This window comes from Meleagris gallopavo, chromosome 3 (assembly GCF_000146605.3).
Source record: "Meleagris gallopavo isolate NT-WF06-2002-E0010 breed Aviagen turkey brand Nicholas breeding stock chromosome 3, Turkey_5.1, whole genome shotgun sequence".
NCBI lineage: Eukaryota > Metazoa > Chordata > Aves > Galliformes > Phasianidae > Meleagris > Meleagris gallopavo.
In genome coordinates, this window is record NC_015013.2 from 89,508,293 (window position 1) to 89,529,052 (window position 20,760).

General features: G+C 40.6%; 1 protein-coding gene across 1 annotated transcript in view; it reads right to left on the reverse strand.

Moving 5' to 3' along the window:
- Nucleotides 1-1,008: 1,008 nt before the first annotated feature.
- Nucleotides 1,009-20,760, reverse strand: part of LOC104910484 (collagen alpha-1(XXII) chain-like) — a 24,475-nt gene continuing 4,723 nt past the window's right edge. Inside the window, exons 2-14 of the mRNA XM_010709392.2 lie at nucleotides 20,253-20,306; nucleotides 19,773-19,817; nucleotides 18,903-18,956; nucleotides 17,854-17,907; nucleotides 16,165-16,218; nucleotides 13,115-13,186; nucleotides 11,285-11,320; nucleotides 10,983-11,027; nucleotides 10,330-10,509; nucleotides 8,022-8,088; nucleotides 6,726-6,908; nucleotides 5,863-5,940; nucleotides 1,009-4,906 (exon numbers count right to left, since the gene is read on the reverse strand). Of these exons, the coding sequence (XP_010707694.1) occupies nucleotides 4,719-4,906; nucleotides 5,863-5,940; nucleotides 6,726-6,908; nucleotides 8,022-8,088; nucleotides 10,330-10,509; nucleotides 10,983-11,027; nucleotides 11,285-11,320; nucleotides 13,115-13,186; nucleotides 16,165-16,218; nucleotides 17,854-17,907; nucleotides 18,903-18,956; nucleotides 19,773-19,817; nucleotides 20,253-20,306 (1,110 nt within the window). The 3' untranslated portion in view covers nucleotides 1,009-4,718. The remainder of the gene's footprint in view (nucleotides 4,907-5,862; nucleotides 5,941-6,725; nucleotides 6,909-8,021; nucleotides 8,089-10,329; nucleotides 10,510-10,982; nucleotides 11,028-11,284; nucleotides 11,321-13,114; nucleotides 13,187-16,164; nucleotides 16,219-17,853; nucleotides 17,908-18,902; nucleotides 18,957-19,772; nucleotides 19,818-20,252; nucleotides 20,307-20,760) is intronic.

Below are 20,760 nucleotides of genomic sequence, written 5' to 3' on the forward strand. Positions count from 1 at the left end.
CCTGGATAATGAAAAGTTCATCATCTCTTTAGGCTTTTCTAATCAATTGTGCACATTTCACAAGTCAAGACACAAAAGTCCATTTGTGATTTCTAGGTTTAAACTAGATTGATGAAGGCAAGCATTCTTTCATTTCTTAACTCAGCTTCACCACTACAAGGTGATGAAATGAAAGCCCAGGCTCTGACAGACTCTTGTTAACCTACAAGAAGTGCCAAACTTAGGATGCAGGAAGCAAGTAGATGGCTGATACAATGATTCTCCCCCTAAGCAGAGATGGCTTTGCAGGGTCATCAAGGAGGACTCCTCATGTTAGGATGCCCATCCTGTGCAGCGTTGCCACAAAGCAGCATCCTTTACCCTCAGCAGCATTCAAATACATCTGACAGACTGAAAGAGGTGGTAGCGGATTTTTTTAGTAACTCAGTGTTTTATTTTCTGTTATTTCCTGACAAAAGGAGAGTACATGTTGATGCCATAACATTGTCCATCTCCCTGTGCCATTCCCATAATACTGAACACCTCATTGTCTGTAACGCATCCATCCCCATATCAACCCAGTAGCAACATGAGTCGGTGTAATGGTGAAAGACAGACACTTATCAGAAACTCTTCTGTCAACACCAGGCTAATTCAAGTAATGCAGCCCAGAGTGCTTCAGCTGATTACTTTAAGATGCTTCCAGGGTCCAAACCTCACAATGGAATCACCTAAATGCAGGTGTCACAGCCTAGCTCTGAGCATGAGATTCAGGAACCTAGACATAAGCATCTGACATCATTTGAGGTATACATAATCTCCCTCAGGTAAACTCACTGAAGATCTAGGATACTCCCAGGTCTTACGTTGTACCTGGAAGTCTTTTAGACCAAGGAAGAAGAAGAAAGAAGTTTTTTACTATAAGGGTACCAAGGCACTGGCACAGGTTGCCCAGAGATCTGGTGGATGCCCCATCCTTGGAAACATTCAGTGTCAGGCTGGACAGGGCTCTGAGCATCCTGATGTAGCTGTAGATGTCCCTGTTCACTGCAGGGGAGTTGGAGTAGATGTCCTTTAGGGGTCCCTTCCAACTCGAATCCATGAAGTATTCTCTCAGTGTCTCTGGTGCCCAACACATTCTCAGATGATGATACCCAGACATGCATCAGCATCACATCCTGTTTCAGAAGCTGCCAAAAAGCAGCCTGTAGCAGGTTAAGGCTTGGACGGTTTTTAAAAGATCAAAATTTCTCCATATTTTTCTTTTTATTTTCTTTTAATTTTAATTGTTTTTTTTTTCTTGGTCCAGAAAGTAAAAGACTTGCTCATCTCTCTGACAGTTCTATGCTCAGAGCGCAGACCTGAGGCTTAGCTGCTGCTACATTTTCATTGCATCTCTGGAAAAACACACACATTTGTTTCAGTCCTGAGCAGTACCATTTTGCTTTGATTACACATTTCTGGATAAACATGTGGAACTGAGTTCAACCTTAGACAGTTTAATTACCCATATTAACGAGAGGTGTGAAAAGGACAGCTCAGAAAAACAACATCACAAGACTATAATGAGATGAGCCTCTCAAAAGCAGCAAAGAAGGAGAATAATTTATTCCTTGCTACAGCTCCAAAAAAGCTAATTTAGAGCAGTTCAGAGTACAAGTGTAAATTGTTAAATAATGTAACACAAAAAACTATTTTCCCCAAATTAATCTCTTTAAAATTTTAAATTATTTATTTGACAGGTGAAATATATAATGGAATAATAGTTTGTTTGCTATCACTGTAATAATTTACACAATTGATAAAAAAAAAAAAACATTCCAGTAATATTGTAAGATGTGTGTATCATTAGCACCATGTTAACATATGGACAATGCATTCTCTGGCTCTGTAATGCCATCTTATCAGTATGTTCCCTCTTATCACATGGCTGGCCAAAAAAAAATTCATACAAAAATAACAGTGGATTCCTGGGATTAAGTCTCAAACACTGAATAAACTTCATTGTGATGTACCAAATGCTCTGTTTCTGAGTCAGGAACATTGAGATGCAAAAGCCACATCCTCATCTTGTTCAAGAGTGGTTAGTAGAGCAGCTGCACGCATTACCTCTGCCCTATCTTTCACCTCCTGCATCCATTGCTGCCTTGCAGGCTGTTTGGCAGACAGTACTGGGTGGCTATAAGCACCCCTGCAGATCTAATGTGGCAAGTGTCTCGTGTTCCTTACTACTGACAGATTGTGCTTGGTAAATGTCATGTAACTGACTGTAGAGGAAACGAGGTTTAAGAAAAAGCAGGGAAATGGTATCCACTGAACTCAGAACACAAAGGCAGGAATGGACTGAACAGGTAACAGTAAAATAGAGAATACGGGCTAGAGCAAAGGGAGTTAGGTTGTCTCCCTTTTTCTGGGTACAGCTGTCCACTGCAGATCTTTTAATTTCTATTGAAGATGTCGGTGTGTCTCATTTTCCTAACTCAGACTGCTGCTGGCAATGGCTTTGAGAGACTTGCTGATGAAATGAGTTATCAAAGAAAATAAAAATAAAAATTAAAAAAGGATAAAACAACAAAACAACAAAAACTCCAGAATCTCCTATCTCCTTTATCTAGATTCCAATGCACCATTTTGGAGAGATGAAAGACCCTGGAATTTGTTCAATAGAGCATCATTATATATTTACCTATCACATGGTATACTTGAGCACATTAAAGTCTGTTGCATGCATGGTGTATGCAAATATGCACGATGCAGAATTTGGGGAGTTTGACATCATAGAATCAGAATCACAGAATCATTAAGGTTGAAAAAGTTCTAGTCCAATCGTCAGCTTATTACTCATCACACCATGTCACATTAATATGGGACAATTAACATGCCTGACCTCCATAAAACCTACTCATTGCCATGATATTTACTCAAAATGATGGCTCATACTATGTTGAGAGGTCTCTCCTTAGTAAGAAGCATATTCTCCATCACCACTAGAGGAATAAAATCTTATTCATCCTGGACTAGAAAAAATGATTATGTTAAATACTATGTGATCAACATACTTGCATAAAATTGAATTATAGAAAGCACTACAGTAACATATACTATTGAGAGTTACTAAAAAGCAGTATGCTCTTCACTTCATGATATTTTCACTTTGCTTGGTCTTTCCACAGGCAGAATCACAGTAAAATCCAATAAAAGAATTTACTTGCATAGGAAGTAGCAAAAATGTCACCACTGATCTACATAGAAAAGACTTTGTTTAATCTTCTGGGTAAGAAAAAGACTCCAAGGCTTGCAAATAGTCAGCTTTGGCCTTATAGCTACAGTGTCTGATTTTGGGATGGTTATAGACAGCTGTGCCTTCTGCTTGGCTTAGCCACTTTGGAAGCACCATGACACATGGTGAACATGCCAGCAGGGCAGGGGGCCACATTTATCTCTCCAAAAGATCAAATGAGATTTCAAAACAGATTCAGCGCTAAATCTCTGTATCACGTTCCTTACTCTGATCCCTCAATACAAACTGCTTATTCAGAAGAGTTTTGGAAATCTGGCTCTTCCATGTGTCTCTGTCAGAAAGTTAGATTGAATGTTGTGAATGTCATCTCAGACTCTGTCCCCTATTTATTTTCTCAGTGATTTCCAACTTGATTTTGGCAATTAGCTGATAGGCAAAATGGCCTATGTCTGAGTTTTGGCTTTTACTCTCAAACACAATTTCCTCAGAGTTTCTGAACACCTCTTTGTTCTGATCTTTTCATCAGAGATGAAAACCAGCCACTAATCTCTCACCTCCCTCTAAAACACAACTTTTCTAAGTTATTGTCATGATGTATCATTCAAAACAGTGAAGTCAGGTGACACTTTGCTTCCTGAGATTTTTAACAGTAGAAGACATTCTGTGCTGCACTGGCAGAATTCTTGGGTGAAGAAGTGATAGAGAGCTGTGTGTGCACTGACAGTGAAAAGTGGAATTGGCAGCCCTGAGCTGATGGAGGATAATATTGTGGCTTTTTCAGGGGCATCTCCCTGACACAAGGAAGATAAGCTCCATCTGATATGAACATACCCTTCATCTACTGAAGTTATTGCACAAGGAACAGTGATCCAGGCCTCACTGTGAGATTTCACATGGTCCCAAAAAATTGGCTTCTATCGAATTCCAATTCTTTTGTGGACAGAATAATAAATGTAAAAGAGATCTTCCAGGGAACACCTTGCCTGTCCATTGTGAGATGAATGCATTGGAGATCTCTTCCCTAGCTTTGGCATGACCTTATCTTCCTGTCCTCTGTGTGGATGGCAGCTAGCACCACAGTCCTGTGATTACACAGTTAATGACCCATGCTGCACAGTGCAGGATTTAATTTCAGTTTCAAGGCTAAAGCTTTGGAAAGAATTACCCACAAAAAGGAAAAAAAAAAATTGGTATCAGAATGGCTTTGCATAAACTGCTACACAATGCATCAATGTTGTATGCTCTTCAAAAGAAAAAAAACACATTTTTAATGTTTTAATATGCCCTGGTGTTAGGAAAACAAGAACAAATTCTCATGTCACATCAAAGATAATAATAATTATTATTATAATTCATAAAAATAATCTGACCGACCGGCAGCATTTGTTGGCTTTAGAAGGCCTCCCATGAAAGAAACCAAGTTGAAGACATCTGAGAGCTCTTGGCAGGCTGGATGAATTCAAGTTTTAAAAACAAGTCTAGGGATATTCCTTGTATCCTAGGGCCCTTTGACATTGGCAGGCCTGGCAGCCAGGCTTGCATAGTAAGCGCATTGAGCGGGGTCACACTGTCCATTGGCTCCTGGAGGTCCCTGTGGGCCCATGAGACCAGGTACCCCAGCTTCACCTTGAGGGCCAGGTAGTCCTGGTATCCCATCTTTGGCATAGCCAGGCTCTCCTGGGAGGCCTAAAATAAAAACAAAATGCCCTTTGTGAGTGGCATTTCAGAGTGAAGTACTTAGTACTACAGCATCACAGGAGGCTTTACTGCCTATACTGGGATGTAGGCATCACCTTCCACAGATTTGGGTCTGGCTGACGTATTTCTATGAGAATATGGCAAACATGACTCCTCTGAATACGAGATTTCCACCCTGTATGAGTAATTGGATTACACAACTGTACTATGCTCTCACCATGTTGTTGAAGTTGTCCAATGCACAGGCAATGACATATAGTCCTCACAAGGAGGTGGAGAGAATGGGAAAACTTGAGGCAAGAGTCATTTGTGGGACATAACTCATTGTGTGAAGTATAGTGGATTCATTGTTATTTTAAAGCCACGCAAGACCAGCATGCCTGATGCAGCCTATGGAGTAATGAATTTTTTTCCATAATTTCCTCTTCCACCAAAGCAGGGTGAAGGTAAAGCTGATCGATGGTTCCTAATTACAAATTAGAAACAAAATTTATTTGCTTCTTGTTTATCAGCAAAGATAAAGCTTGAGCTGTATGCCTGAGACAGAGGTGTTAGATACAATCTTTTATAACAGGCTGAAGCTGCCTGGATCTCTGCGTTCATCTTGGTCACAAGAAGATTCTGGCAAGTGCAGATAAGGCACCGCACTGCGCACCTAGTAAATAAAGCCTCACTTTGGACTTGTCCCAAAGGTCAGTTAACCTAACTGTTACTGACATGGGTCACTGTGTTTGCCAATCAGGCTGAAGAAACAAAGGTGGCCAGATATGATGCTAGTGTTTTATTTCTTCCCTTTGGGCCAGTGGCTATGGAAATAACATAATGCCACTATTTATGTCAACTTGATTATTTATCTAATATAGAAGAGACCTTTGTCTTTGTAAATGTTCTGAGATATATATATACTTTTGTGGGTGTGTGTGTAGCTTTCTGAAAAAACATACCTGGAATTCCTGGAGGACCTATTTCACCTCGCTGGCCAATGCCAGCATCTCCTTTCTCACCCTTTGCTCCTCTTTCTCCTGTAGAGAGGGGAAAAAGACAACAATTTATTGATAAGCATTACCTATGGAACAAACTACCACAGGTCTTTTATCCACACTTAAACCAACAGATTTCCTAAAAAAAAAGTAGTTCCTAATTATTGTCACTCCTCTGAGAAAGGGAATAAGTGGGAATGAAGACCTAACCCACTTCAATTTGATCAAAGGTAAAGCACACTCTGCAGTTGCTGGTCACATTCACAAAATCTGCTTTAAAAGACTGAGGCTGCTTCTATAAAGAGTTTTGAGTACTACTTTGATACTACTAAGAGAAGAGGTGAAGACCAAGATCGTTAAGCAATTTCAGCTTATTGCTTATATCACTGCAACATCTCAATAAAATCTGCCAAAGGCAAGTAAGACTATGATGCAAACTCAGGTCCTAAGTGTTCCCAGGATGCACAGATATCTGGCAAGCTATGGGATGGTTGTGTTGAGATGATCAAGGCTTTCAGGAATTACAATTCTTAGGGAGAAAAAAGCAGATAAAAAGCTTAATCAATTTAAATTATTAATTTTTCCTTTAAAAATTAATAGAGCAAAATCCTTTTCAGTTTGTTTCATTTCCTAGCGTTTCACCAGAACTGCTTCTCACATCACTCCTCAGGATATTCTTTCTGGTACTCAGTGCCTGCGCTAAAGAACATAGAATCATAGAATAGCTTGGGTTGGAAGGGACCTCAAGGATCATCAAACTCCAACCCCCTTTCCGTGCTGGACATATCACTTTACTGGATTTCTCAAACACACTAAGGTTTGCTCACCCTTGGGACCAATGGGTCCGGGTGGTCCTTCAGATCCAGTCTGTCCAGGTCGGCCAGGCTCTCCTGGAGGGCCAGTTCTTCCTGGTAGTCCTTCTTTCCCAGGGGGACCAGGAGGTCCTGGTCTGCCATGGGATGCTTTCACATGTGCAGGAGGTATCTGAGCCAAGAGATAGGCTAACTTTGCTGTTAAGAGAGGGAAATGGAGTTTATTAGACAAGAATATCAGTGCTCCAAATGATGGAGAGCTGGAAACATTGATCCAGTAAAGTTAAAATAGGGAACTGATGAGATTTTCAGCACCATTCATTTGTTGTTGCCACATAACCCTTTCCCAAACACCAGGATAGTACCGTACCCTTTGTAAATGATTTCAGCCTAATTTCTCCATAGTTTCATACTGCTCTTGAATATCATGCATAATCCTGAACACTTATCTCTGTTCCTTGTTCAAGGAGGATCTGAATGTCCTTTTCTTTAACAGTACAGCTGGTGGGTTTCTGTAGAACTCAGATCATAGCTGATCTGAAAAGAAGAATGTTTCCATTTCTTCTGCTATGCAGTGGGATGCTATGTGGCAGCTCTTTAGGGAGAAAGCTTTCTTTTCTTGTTCTGGGCTGTTACACAAATGGACTGAAAGCCAATGTACTTATCAGCCAATGTACCCTGCCTGGGAAATCAGAAATCGCAAGTAAGGCAGATCCCTGTCTCAACATATCATCTGAATTCCATGCAGTCACATTGCTCATAGCTCTCAGATTCAAACTCTGAGCAGCCTTAAGGGCTCTTTAGACACACTTAGCATTACAAAAACATCCAACAGAATGATGGGAAAAGGGTTTTCTATGTTCTCTTCAGTGACACAAACTCTTGACTGCTATTAGACTAGGGTGGAAATCGAATTCTGAGAACATGTAAATAAACTCCTTCAAACAAATCACCTAATTTCACCATAATCTCTAGAATGGAGGAAAATGTGCTTGGATATGTTTCAGCTGCTCCAAGAGCTGTGTGCAGAGAACACTACAGCTCTGCAGTTCACTGTAGATTTAAGTCAATACTGGCCCCGCAATTCAAATACTTTGAGAAAAACAGCAACCTACATCCACTCTACATGCTCTCCTTTTACTGGTGGGCTCAAATGTCATTTTACACAAATGTGCCTTCCAGTAGACTTGTTGCAACAATGACTTCCATAAGCAGGAGAGTTTCAGGTGTTAGCTACAACACCACAGCTACGGAAAGTTATCTTTCATGCTCTCAGATCTATCTGCTGGCTTCTCAGAACTGATTACTTACCATCTAGCTGCTTAGCTAACTCCTCTTGGATGAGTCTTCTCAGAGTCTCTAGAGACGGAGGTTCCCCCTAGGGAGTAATAATTGTAGTAGTAACACAATATAATAATCACAGCCTGGGGATGTGAAAAAGAAACTTTAGATGAAGGGACTAAGGGATTGCATTTCTTCACCCAATGCACACACAAGGCTGCAGAAACTTGGAAGAAGAAGAACATAAAGGGATTAAAATCATCCATAATTCCCATTCTGTTGGCAAGCCGTGGACTCAATAGTGTAAGGAGGGAGCTTGGTTGGAGGCTAAATCATAAAGTCATAGAATCACAGAATGCTTAGATTGGAAGGGACCTTAAAGATCATCGAGCTCCAACCCCTTGCCATGGGCAGGGTTGCCACAGGCTGCCCATGACCCCCACCCAATCTGGCCTTGATAAAATCTCTCTATACACTGATAGGATGAGTAATAGAAATTGGATCAGGAGACTTCTGCTCCACATGACCACTGTGGAAAGCCTGCCTCTTTCTTCAGCACTGCAAGTTTCCTCCAGGATAGTTAAGGTGAATACCCAGAGTAGGTACAGGTACCAATACTGGATGTACGGCATGCTGACAGGCCTTATCTCAGCAGAACAACAGCCAATCTACACATTTACCCATTCTTCCAAGCACACACAAGGTTCTGCCTGGCTGCAAGCTGTTGAAAGGAGGCAGGGAGACAGGGCTGCCCGGTCCTGGTCCATCCTCCATGGATTAGTGCCGTTTATCACCTCTCTCAACCCCTTTGTGTGACAGTGCTCTTAAATAGATGTAATACCCATTAAAACTTAAAGATATGTAACACTGTGTGTCCACTTGAAAAACTGATGAAAGCATTTTTGGTGGACTAGAAGGAGAATATTTTTGGCTGAGACCTTCCAAGAACATAAAAAATGGCTTTAGGGAAATTAGACACATGTCTTTGCATATTTCACAAACTCAAAAGAATTATTTTAGCTCTGTTTCAAAAATAATTTTGAACCAACAAGATCAAATATTTTCCTTTGTACAGTGATATGTTTCACTTGAAAAATACTTTCCTTTCTTTTTTTAATTAAAATTGTTCTTTCCATCTGTTTGAAAATATTTCTCATCAGCTTGCATTCTTCTGTGAATTTACATGAAAGTGTTTTTTTTTTTTCCCTCAGACTTAATACTTCTAACGTATAATAATGCACACTGTCTCCTCTGTTTACAAAACCTTAATAAAGTCTTCTGAATCAGAAGTTATTCTCCAGTAACAAATTTAGATTTTATTAAATAGCCAAGAGACATTTCAATTTTAACCAGTAAAATTGCTCATAAGGAGAGAGTTGGTCCATTTGCTGCCTTCTTCCCACAGCAAATTTTGTGTAAGGAAAATATGTGTTTGATGGTGACAAAAGCAGCAATTTTGTCATTACTACTAACCACTTGTGATGGCTCTCAGTGAATATCCCAATAAGCAAACATCATTGTGAAACATAATTTGAAGGCTTACATATTATCTTTTGACATTTTAACTCTATTAGTTGCATTAAGTTTCCACAATCATCACTGGATAGCATCAAATCTCTGTTCTGCTGAGACACACAAAAAAGATGTTTTGTCTAAAGTTTACCCAGCATTTACATTATTGGAGATTACTTTACTAGTTATTACCCCCCTGAGGTAATCTCAAATTCAGTCTCAGGATGGACATATCAGCTTCACTAATGTCAGGTCAGTCGTTGTTCTCATTCTTGTACATACATTACCCTCAGGCGCTTTCTATAGCCAGATTGTTTCCCATTAGAAAAAAGAAAAGAATATTAAACGAAAATAGGATTTCATGAATTCTGATGAGCTGACTCCAGAATTTCCAGGAATAGAGCAGTGACCTTTCCATGGCTCAGCACTTTGTCTCTCATAGCAACCGGCAGCAGAGGAAGACATAAGACCTCCGTATGAAACACTACGCATTAACACCCATATAGCAAGAAGCTTTTTTGGACTCCAGGTATGCATGGACATAGTTGCATGACCTGATTTAGGCTGTTATGGGTATAAGGAGTCAGAGACTGGCCTCCTTGGCTGTTGGTCTGAATTGTTCAGTTCTTGAAGTTTAATCCAATACCCCCAGAAAACATAGCTCTGCTTTTTATGTATCAAGAGATGAGAAATAAAAATGTTGTCTTCTTATTGCAGCACATACTTGCTCTGGTTTTTCCCAGCCCTACCGCAACCTTAGAAGCTTTTCTGATCTCCCACTATGGCAGTAAAATTACTGTACAAAGCCTTTATCTGGCAGCCTTACCCGTGGTCCTGGAAATCCTGGCTGTCCTGGGGGACCAGGAGGCCCAACTTGCCCACTGTCTCCTGGTGGTCCATGGGGTCCCATCAGACCTGGATGGCCTTTATGACCAGGTATCCCAGGCTCACCTGGAGGGCCCTTTTCTCCTGGAGGACCTTTTTCGCCTTTGATGCCAGGCTCTCCCTAAGCAAAAAAAAAAATCTGATCTTACCACCACAAAATAAAAGGCAAACTTCTGATTTCCGTGCACTGCAAAACACAAACAGCTGACCTGGCAGTTCCTGAATACAACATCTGGTGAATTACAAATGATCCACAAATTATTACTGACACTGAATGATTAAAGAGTGGGCTGGGAGGAAAGGAAGAGAGTATAAGATCTCTACAGGCCATATCTCACTCTTAAATGATCCCTCCCCCAGCCCCTACCTGAAAACAGCTCTCTATTTCAATGTAATGAGCCATAGAATCATAGAATGGCTTGGTTTGGAAGGGACCTCAAAGATCTAGTTCCAACTCCCTTGCCACAGTCAGGGCTGCCAACCACTAAATCATACACTAAACCAGGTTGCCCAGGGCCACATCCAACCTGGCCTTGAACACATGCAGGGATATGGCATTCATAAAGAAACAACTAATATTACTCTCCAGCCTACCCTCTCTCCTTTGGATCCAGTTTCACCTGGTTTCCCTGGTGCACCCTGCAACAAACTAAGGGTTAGCATGAAAGAGTCATAATAAGTAATAAAATGCATGTATTCACAATGATTACTGAGACCTGGAGAAAATACATTTCCGTGTTGGTCCCATAGATCTCTGTGATCTCCGTTTGTTTTCAAATATCAAGAAATCAAGCAAAAGGAAACCCAAACATTTTGATGTAACCCAGGTGGCATCCCTGTTTGTTTTTTTCCTGAGATACCAGCACTGTTTTGAAACAACTGGGAATCCAACTTACCTCCTTTCCTGGAAGGCCTTTTTCTCCTGGATCACCCTGAGAGGTACAGAGAGTGAATTTAGCACCATATTGCAGACTTGGAAGACAGAGCCTACCTTTTAACCATGAGTTTTGCTTTGTGTCTAGAGCACAAGTTTTCTGCCACACAGAAGTGAGTTTGGAATATTTAGCATTAGCCTACTGCTATAGGTCATTCCTGGAAAGGCACATCTTCTGATTTGTAATTTTTTAAAAGTCTGTACACAGTGTACATGTTTATAAATAGAAGGAAAATCTATCTAAAGAACCAGCTGAGATTACTTTGATGAAAGTGTGTTCCTGCTTTCAAAAATTGTATTCCTTTTTTTTACAGAGATTTCACAAAGCTTCATAAGCTTTACTTTGACTGGTTTAATCATGGAGTCATAGAATTATAGAATCATTACAGTTGGAAAAAAAACACTGAGACCATCTATTCCAGCCCATTTAGCTTAGGAAGTGCCAATGTTATAGTCTTAATATCTAAAGATGTAAAGGAAGCATATTTGTTAAGGAGAGGTGTTATGCTGTACAACAGTAGCTGGATACGGGATATTGAGCCATGGATAAAGAAACTCTGAGCCTGAAAACTTGCCCATATTTTAGAGCTACATAAAATAACCACAACTTAAATAAGCACTCCATCAGGATTTTTTTTCTGTACTCTGCATTTATGATGTGCCAATAAGGCAGAACAATCTTTGCATTTTAGCATTTCAGACAAAAAAAAAAGAAAAAAAGTCACTGCAGTCCTGAAGCACACTGCTAAAATTCTGTCTACTTTCCTATACTATGAATGAAAGGATGCATTTACAATTCACAGATGTGATCATACCTCTAATGCAAGTATGCATACAGTGTTTTTTCCATAACCTGAAAATACACACAATAGCTTCTTCCACTGCACCAGAACACATCTATGTATGCATGAGAAGTATATCTAATCACAGGTGTGTGATCACATCAGCTCCAATTAGGCAGCATCAGACCCACTTGAATGTTCCTTAGGGCCAATTCAGCTTTAAATGGCCACTGCATTTGCTGCCTTAAATTAATTTTCCAAAGAAATATGTCTTTCTCCTCATCACAAGACTCCCTTTTCAATCCTTAAATTAAAAAAAAGGAAGAAAAAAAAAATGATTCATCCTGTAGAAGACTCATTTCTGCTAGATTGACATGAAAACAATTAAAATCTAATTTTGTCGCACCAGAGTTAGAAATGAAAATGAAAACATTTACCTAACATTCAATCTTTTCCATCCTTCAAGTAGAACGTAACATATTTTTCTTGCCTTGGTATGGCTAAAGATATTGGATTTCAAAGTTGTGATATTTTCACGTGAATAGCTATTATTTTAGATCACTTTGGGAGCTATCTGAATATCGTAATTGTGATGTACCTCTGTTGAAGGTAACAAAAGAATTTTCCTGGGAACAGCAAATATCAAGAATAACTTTAATACTATCAGCACTTAAAAATTCCCTATTTAGCCATTCTGGGATTCATATAGAGACAAAGTCTGAGTAACCCCATGCCCATGTAAAGAGCAGTGATGAACCAGCCCAATTAATGCACATAATACCAGTGCTGACTGACAAGAACCAGTTCCTCAAATGGGGTCACAGGTGTTTTCCCATAAGAGTAATGCCAGTCTCTGCAGTCCAGTTTTCTTCTGAAGCAACACATGTGGCTTCTGGATTTGTGAGATCTCCTATGTTTTCTACCTAATTGAAGATAACTGTCCTATCTTCACTGTCCAACACATAAAAGCAGGCAATTAGCAGCTCTAATCCATCCCCAACCATACTTACAGGTGGTCCTCGGGGTCCTATGAAGCCAGGGAGTCCTGGGCTGCCATTTTCTCCTTTATTTCCTTTAGGACCCTTTGGACAGAAAGGAGGGAGACACTAGCAGTCCTTTCTCCAACATCTCTTTTCCAGAGCATGCATTTACAGATACATTGGAATGGGGAAATCTCTCACTGTAGCAGCAAGACTCCCAAAACCGACAAGAAAAGGCAAAACGAAGAAAAGCAGATTGCAGATACCAGGTCTGCATTATTAACAAGCTGTGTGGAGTCCCTGTGAAAGGTTGATAAGGAACTGACAGTTAAGGAAGTGACAGGAGGTGTGTTCAGCAGCTACTTCTGCTGCAGTATGGCTTATAATGTGTTGGTGCAGCTGTGGAAATGCTGTGATGCACAACAGCAGGGAAGCAGTGCAGATGGTCATATAGTTCAAATCTGAGAATACATTTAACAGACAACAGTTTCTGAGCTGCTCCTTTGCTCTTCTTTTCAGCTTCAATTTAAGAAACGTCTGCCTTTTTCTTATCTCTTGTGATATTCTGCCAAACTGTCCCTTCTTCTTACAGATCAGGGCAGCTTAAATGTCAATTCAGGAAATAGATCCATTTCACATATACTTCTGATTTTTTGTAAGGGTTTTTTTTCTTTTAACCTTTTCTTTCACAACTCTGTTTGACACCTTCTAATTCATAATGCAACTTTTCTTCTTAGAATAAAACTTGCCTTTGTTTTAAGTTTGCCTTGTGCCAACAAGGAACCAAGCCCATGGCTTTCAAGTAGGCAGTGACTCAAAGTACATGATGCAATGATGAGAAAAATCTGGAGATTTCAGGGGGTTTGTTGTATTGCTGTACACCAGCTTAAGCGTGAGCACTGTTGAGCAGTATGGGCACTGTCAAATAAAAGGAGCAGGTTCCTGGCAAGTGTTGTGACTACAAGTCAGCAATGATACAGCAACTCATGTGGGGGGAAAGAAACCCTCATTGTCACAATCATCTTTCTCACTTCTCTTTTTCTTCAAATAGAAATATAATATGTTGGCTTGTCACACTACATTGCAAAGGAAATCATTGCATTTCCAGACAAGGCTGGAAATAAATGGACTAGTGTACAGCACATGGAAGCACTTCTCATAAAAACCTTTACGAAGGAGAGAGGATTCATTTTAATGACAGAGAAGGATTCTGATGAGAAGACTGTTCTGCTGACCAATACTGTTATTGTTTCCCCTTTCTCATCCATCTGACTTTATCCTTTTTCAATCTCTTACATTATTTTTGGAGTGTAAATCCTCTGAAGCAGAGAGTGCTTTAGTTCTGTGTTTGTGCAGGAAGGAGCCTGACAAAACTGAGGGTCACTACCTGACTCTCTAAGTACATAATGGAATTAGGTGAGGATGACCAAAAACTAGCCCGTTTGGCACTCACAGAGCATTCCAGAACCCCAGCAACCTTGGAAAAAAACATGAGTAGCAACCCATACAGCCAAAAAGCAGTAAAAGGCAAAAGGCAAAGGGAGGGGAGGTAGCCATGAAATGAAGATTGAATGGGCAACAGAGGCTATCCATACGGTAAGAAGCAATGACAGTGGTCTAGGCAAGGTAATGAGTTGCAGCAAGGACAAAAAAAAGCAGTAGCAATGATTTTTGGCTGCAAAAAGTTTGGCAGACTGAATCACTTCTATCCCACCTGTAATCTGCATGCTATCACCCATGTATAAAAGGTGTTGTTTACTTCTCTGTGAAATTTTAGAAGACATCCTGGCAGCAAAGAATCATATGATCATAGAATGGTTTGGGTTAGAAGGGACCTTTATGATCATCTAGTTCCAACTTCCCTGCTGTAGGCAGGGACACCTCCCACTAGATCGGGTTGCTCACAGTCCCATGCAGCCTGGCCTTCAATGCTTCCAGGGAGGTGGCATCCACAACCTCACTGGGCAACTTGTTCCAACGTCTCACCACCCTCACAGTAAAGAATGCCTTCCTAATATCTAATCTAAATCTAACTTCTTTCAACTTAAAACCATTTCCTCTCGTCCTGTCTCTACCTACCCTTACAAAAAGTCCCTTCCCAGCTTTCCTGTAGACCCCCTGCAGGTACTGGAAAGGCGCTATAAGGTCTCCTCAGAACCTTCTCTTCTACAGACAGAAGAGCCCTAGTTCTCTCAGCCTGTGCCCATAGGGGAGGTGCTGCAGCCATCTGATCATCTTCACAGAAACATCCTCAGGGCAAATGTCAGCAACAATGCTGAGGTTGCTTTCTAGTACTGCAAGGGCAGAGTATTAGAAAGATGAGTGAAATCCCACTGCAATATTTTTCAGATTCCTTTTGTTATGTCTTTGTTTCTTTTAGAATTTACCAGACCAACAAGATGTAATGTCTAGGTGAGCAAAGGGAAAGAAAAGCCCTGAACTGCAAAAGGTGCTGCTGGACAGAAAGGTTCACTTGCATGGATGTGCTGAATCCTGAACAATTTTCAGCAGCATAACAGAAAAAAACTCTTCTTTCTGTGCTCCTTACAGCACTTCATTACCATTCTATTCTTCCACACAGGATGGCCCCGGGGGATTCATTCTGCTCCACGATCTTGGTTTACTGCCCACTACCTGCTCTTCCCCCATGTGCCTGGGGAGAATTTCTCTACTGCTGCTATTCCTCCATGGCAGCCTGCCAACTCCCTGAAGCCCTCTCCTTTCTTGTGACAGCTCTCTACTGGCTGCAGAGTCTCTGCTTGACAAAATTAAATCAACTGGTAAAGATGAGGCATGCCAATCTTTTCTCCGTGCTAGGTAATAAATCATTCCTTTTTTCCTTTTTTTTCTTTTTCTTTTTTTTTAAATGACCCAGCTAGCAGCTCAATTCCAGGAATGTAGCGAAAGCCCCTCTGATATTATGGCTAGTCAATGATTTTCAGGTCACTGACCTTTACCTTCAGACATGGCAACTTGACAGACTGTAAGCAGCTACACATAAACCATCCCATCTATACTTCATCAGTCACCTCTCCCTGACATAAATGCTAGCTGGATGAATTTCCTTTTGTGGTACTTACTGGGTTACCTGCTGGGCCAGGTTCTCCTGCAGATCCAGGCAATCCATTCTTGCCCTAAGGTGAAAAGAAGAAAGGTTAATGAAACAAAATATACTATGATCAATAGAAGAATCTGCCTGCTGCTATACCAGCAAGGATTTCTTTAACATTTTCCAACCTTCCCTCTTGGCAGATTACAAAGTAAGGATTTCCTATTTTTTATTAACCCCACAACTTCTGTATCTATGACTGCATGGCTGACCACATCTCTGGATAAAAAGTCAGAGATGAGGACTCAGACCTCCTAATGTGAACAGGAGCAAACTAGCACTCCTCTGACTCTTCACCCTTATTCTTTTCACATGAATCCTGTACAGATGGAGCTACCTACTATGGCAACTCCATTAGCCAGTATTTGACAAACTCTTGGCAACTCCATGATCAAGATGAAAACAATCTGCAATGGCCAACAGATACCTCCAGATCACCCCAAACCTTCTTATGTTCAAAAAATTCCTGTTTCCAATGACTAAGATAGGTTCTGCAAACCACTTTTCAGATGTGCTCACCATTGCACTGGATTGATGGTATAGACCAGCCTTTTTACTGTCAATATTCAAAATCATACCTCATGCTCTCTAATAAAGAAGAAACAAAGCAGACGAACAATAAAAGAAACTGATACTTTGCCCTTGGCCATACAAAAATCCATGTAGCTCTCCTCTAAAGAGGAATATGTTTCGGAATGGTGATAATTTCCATTTTCTCAAACATTTTTATGCATTTCTGTTGTTGTGAAGGGGTATGACCCATTAGTGAATGATGCTGGCACTGCAGAAATAATGAGATAAATTATCAGGTAGACAGAGGAGCTTTCCATATGTTCCTACAGTGTAATATAACCCCCTGCCCTCCCAGCTCCAAGAGATCTGCCATTACAACTGCTGGAATTGCTGGCTGAATCAGCACTTTGCCCTGATTATGGAACATGTTGTAGAATGTTTCACTAGCAGATCTTCCCAGAAGGAAAAGAAATCACTCTTATTATAACACATTAAAGATGTGCTCATGTTCAGCACTGAGATATGCATTCAAATTTGGAAAGGATTGAATTTTAAAAGAGAACTGAAAGGCCTATTAAATTAATTCAAGTAATTTCTCAGCCATTCCAGATGATGCTTTCAGAAATGTTAACTAAATTGCCATTTCTCTACTGGAGATGTAATCAAACTCTACAAGTGTTCAATTAAACAATTTTTTTTTTTCTCAAAACTATGCTTTTTTTTTTTTTTAATCAGGATAAATTATAGAAGGTATGACAAAAATAAATAGTATCACAACGGGATCCCAGATATCCCAATATGGTTACCTGCAACTACTATTTGCCTTTGAAAACCACGTGCAGAGGAGTGATATTCCAGTGGCAAGTCTGGAATACAAGCACTTCTGACATTGCAGTCTTGGTAGAAATCATTAAACTATCTTTCCCACACAAGTCAGAATCTAGCATTACTTTGTGCTCCATATTAGTCCTCATCAGTTTCCATCGATCTAGTTCCAATTTGTTTGATGAAATACTACCTAAATTTGGGAAAAACATCACCTGGATCTTGCATAGCATTCTTCTTCCAAACGACAGGTCTGGACTGCAGAACATCCCCACTAAATACAATGTACCTCCAGAAACTGCTTATCAGGAGAAAAACTCACCGGCTGCCCTCTGAGTCCTCGAGGGCCCTGTGGTCCTATGGGGCCAGTATCACCCTAAAATGAAGAAAAGTATTTTGGTGAGTAGGAAAGATCTGATGGGGACACAAACAAGCCATCATTTTAAACTGCTCCTATTAAATTAAACTGTTCATGTATTAAGAAAAACAAGAAAAGCTTCACTGCCCCCTTCCAGTTATGTATGACTAGCCTCTTGAATTTCAAACATTTATCACCCAGTGCAGTCTGATCACAAGCAGAACCCATTAGCATCATCTGATGTTAAAGCTGGATTCCTCAGGGACTGGAAGTCCTTCGCTCTCCCTTAAGCAAGCCTTAAGCTGTTCCTACCTTCCCTGAAGGGTTCCCCTAGGCCTATCTTCCATTTTACTTTGTAGGGTACTATTGACAACACAACAGCTTTTCAGTGATATTAGGGGTGCAAGGGAGAAACCATTTCCGCAGTCCCATGACACTGGCATATCAGCCACTCAGTACATTGCTGAGCAACTGCTGCAGAATACTGCTTCAGTTGTGCTCTCCAGAGACTTTGCTATGTGACTGTATTTGATGCTAATAATGTCAAAGGATCTGTCTGTACCATCTCTCTTTGCTCTGAGCAGAAGCATCTTATTCCACAAGTATGTCATAGATTGTGCTTCAGCTATGCATGCAGTAAGGTACACCTTTTGCAGAGCAAGTGGAACAAACCCTGGCCCAGTGGGATCTTCAGAATGAAACACGGTTTGGAGAGGAATGGCAGAAAGCAGGTCTATGGCTGCATAGCACAGCCTGTGATTCAGACAGTATAGCTCTCCCTCCTTTTCCAAAGATATCCCTGATATTTACATGTGAGCAGCACTGTGATGAGAAAAGCCCTCAAATTTATCAGTACTCTAATGAGCTTCATACAAATCATTTCCTATGCACTGCTGCAGTAATTTACCATTTATTTCAGTTTCTGCAGTTGTTTTTAGGGAGGGGTCACTGTGAATGATTTTTTTTCATTTGTCAGTGAGAAGATGAATGTCTGCTCAAAATAGTACACTTACGTCCTTCCCTGGTGGCCCCTCACGCCCAGCAGGACCTGTCGCACCTGGTTCCCCCTGCAATTCAGCAAAAAAGGAAGAGATATCAGCTCAAGGTCAATGACAGACCAGTAACACTACTGCAAGTGGTGTGGGATTTCAACTGAGCTCAGTGAGGAATTTTTAAAGACAATAAAAGCCTTGTATATCATATGTGACACACAGCTTTTAAAAATAATTCAGAAGTATCTTCTCATAGTGGTGTACAGTGCTTTCTAGCAGAATATTTATTGCTGCTAGTATAGTAACTGAAACCCACCAACATACTCATGGTATAGAAACTACTGTAATGAAAAAAAGATGAGGAGCTCTAGTACTGGATTGCTCAGCTAAGGTATTCCAAGCAAAGTATTTTCCTTCCCCATGGAGAATCAGCATTAATTAAGCAAAGAGAAATTCAGTTTTGTATTCCACTGTCTACATTAAGGAACATTTTGTACTGCATTGCTCAGAAACGAGAACAACTTTACATGCAGGACTTGAGTTTTGAGCTTCATTATGAATAGGCAACTAAGCCAAATGGCTAAAGTCATTTCTGCACTCATTTCTTTATGTTTTGCTCTGAACATATTCTGCATGTTTTAGGCATTTCTGCTGAATTCATTGAATTCACATTCAATAGCTGAAGTAAGGATTCTCACTTTCTATATCAGTAGTTTTACAAGTAGGATGCTGTGTGGAGGCCTCCTGTGAAAATTTCTCACACAGGTCTATCTCAAAGGCAGTTTCAGAGGACTCAGATCTACCAGTTGCCTCACCTTAACTAGGAGTAAAACTTCAATTCACACCACCCTTCTACAAAGGACCATCATGCATGCATTGCATGTTGCTTACCCGTGGACCTGGGGGACCTGTATCTCCCCTCTGTCCTTTGAAGCCCTGAAAAAGAGAATTAAATAATTGCCCATTACACTAACACTTGAAGCAGTGAGAATGTTCTATCTTGAACGTAAACTTAATAACCTTTCCAGAAGTCCTCCTCCTCAGGGTCACTCTTATCCACTCCTTGCCCAGCCTACATTTGTGCTTGGGATTGCCTAAGCCCAGCTGCAGGACCTTGCCCTTGGCGTTGCTAAACTTCTTGAGATTCTCATGGGCACCTCTCAAACCTAACAAGGTGCCTCTGAATGGCAACCCATCTCTTCAGCAAGTGAACGACACCACACAGCTTGGTGTCATCCACAAGCTTACTGAAGGTGTACACAGTCTTACTGTCCATGTCACCAACAACGGATGTTCACATCATTAAGAGTTATCATCCTCCGTCAAAAGCTTCCTAGCTACAGTACAGAAGAGTTACAAGACTGAACCTACCGGTAAGCCTCTGGCACCCTCCTGCCCTGGGAGGCCTGGTTCTCCAGGTTTTCCCTATGGGAAACAAGGTAGAGACATTTCTACATCTGCACTGTTATGAATATACACTTTGAACTTCAAAGGTATTTACACCTTTGGATTGATGCACCTTCACAATGTTTTTCTTTCAGAGGGATAATGCACACAACTACAGCAATACCTGGTCAGCATGTACAAAATCAGTATGTGCACACAGAAACCAGCTGTTTTGTTGGAAGCATTTGGAAGCATGTTTGTTGCAGCTGTTGTGACAAGCATTTCTCCATTTCCCTAAATGACTGAGGACTTGGCTTTTTACAGAAGAACTAAGTCCCATTTGATAAGGCACAGAAAGGCTGGCAATGCCAGACACTGAAAGCACATTCTTCTTCTAAGAAACACCTTACCTAAGTGGTAAGGAATACCATTCACTGCTCAATTTATTAACATTTCCTTTTGGCTGACAACTTCATGGCTCAGCTTTTTTTTT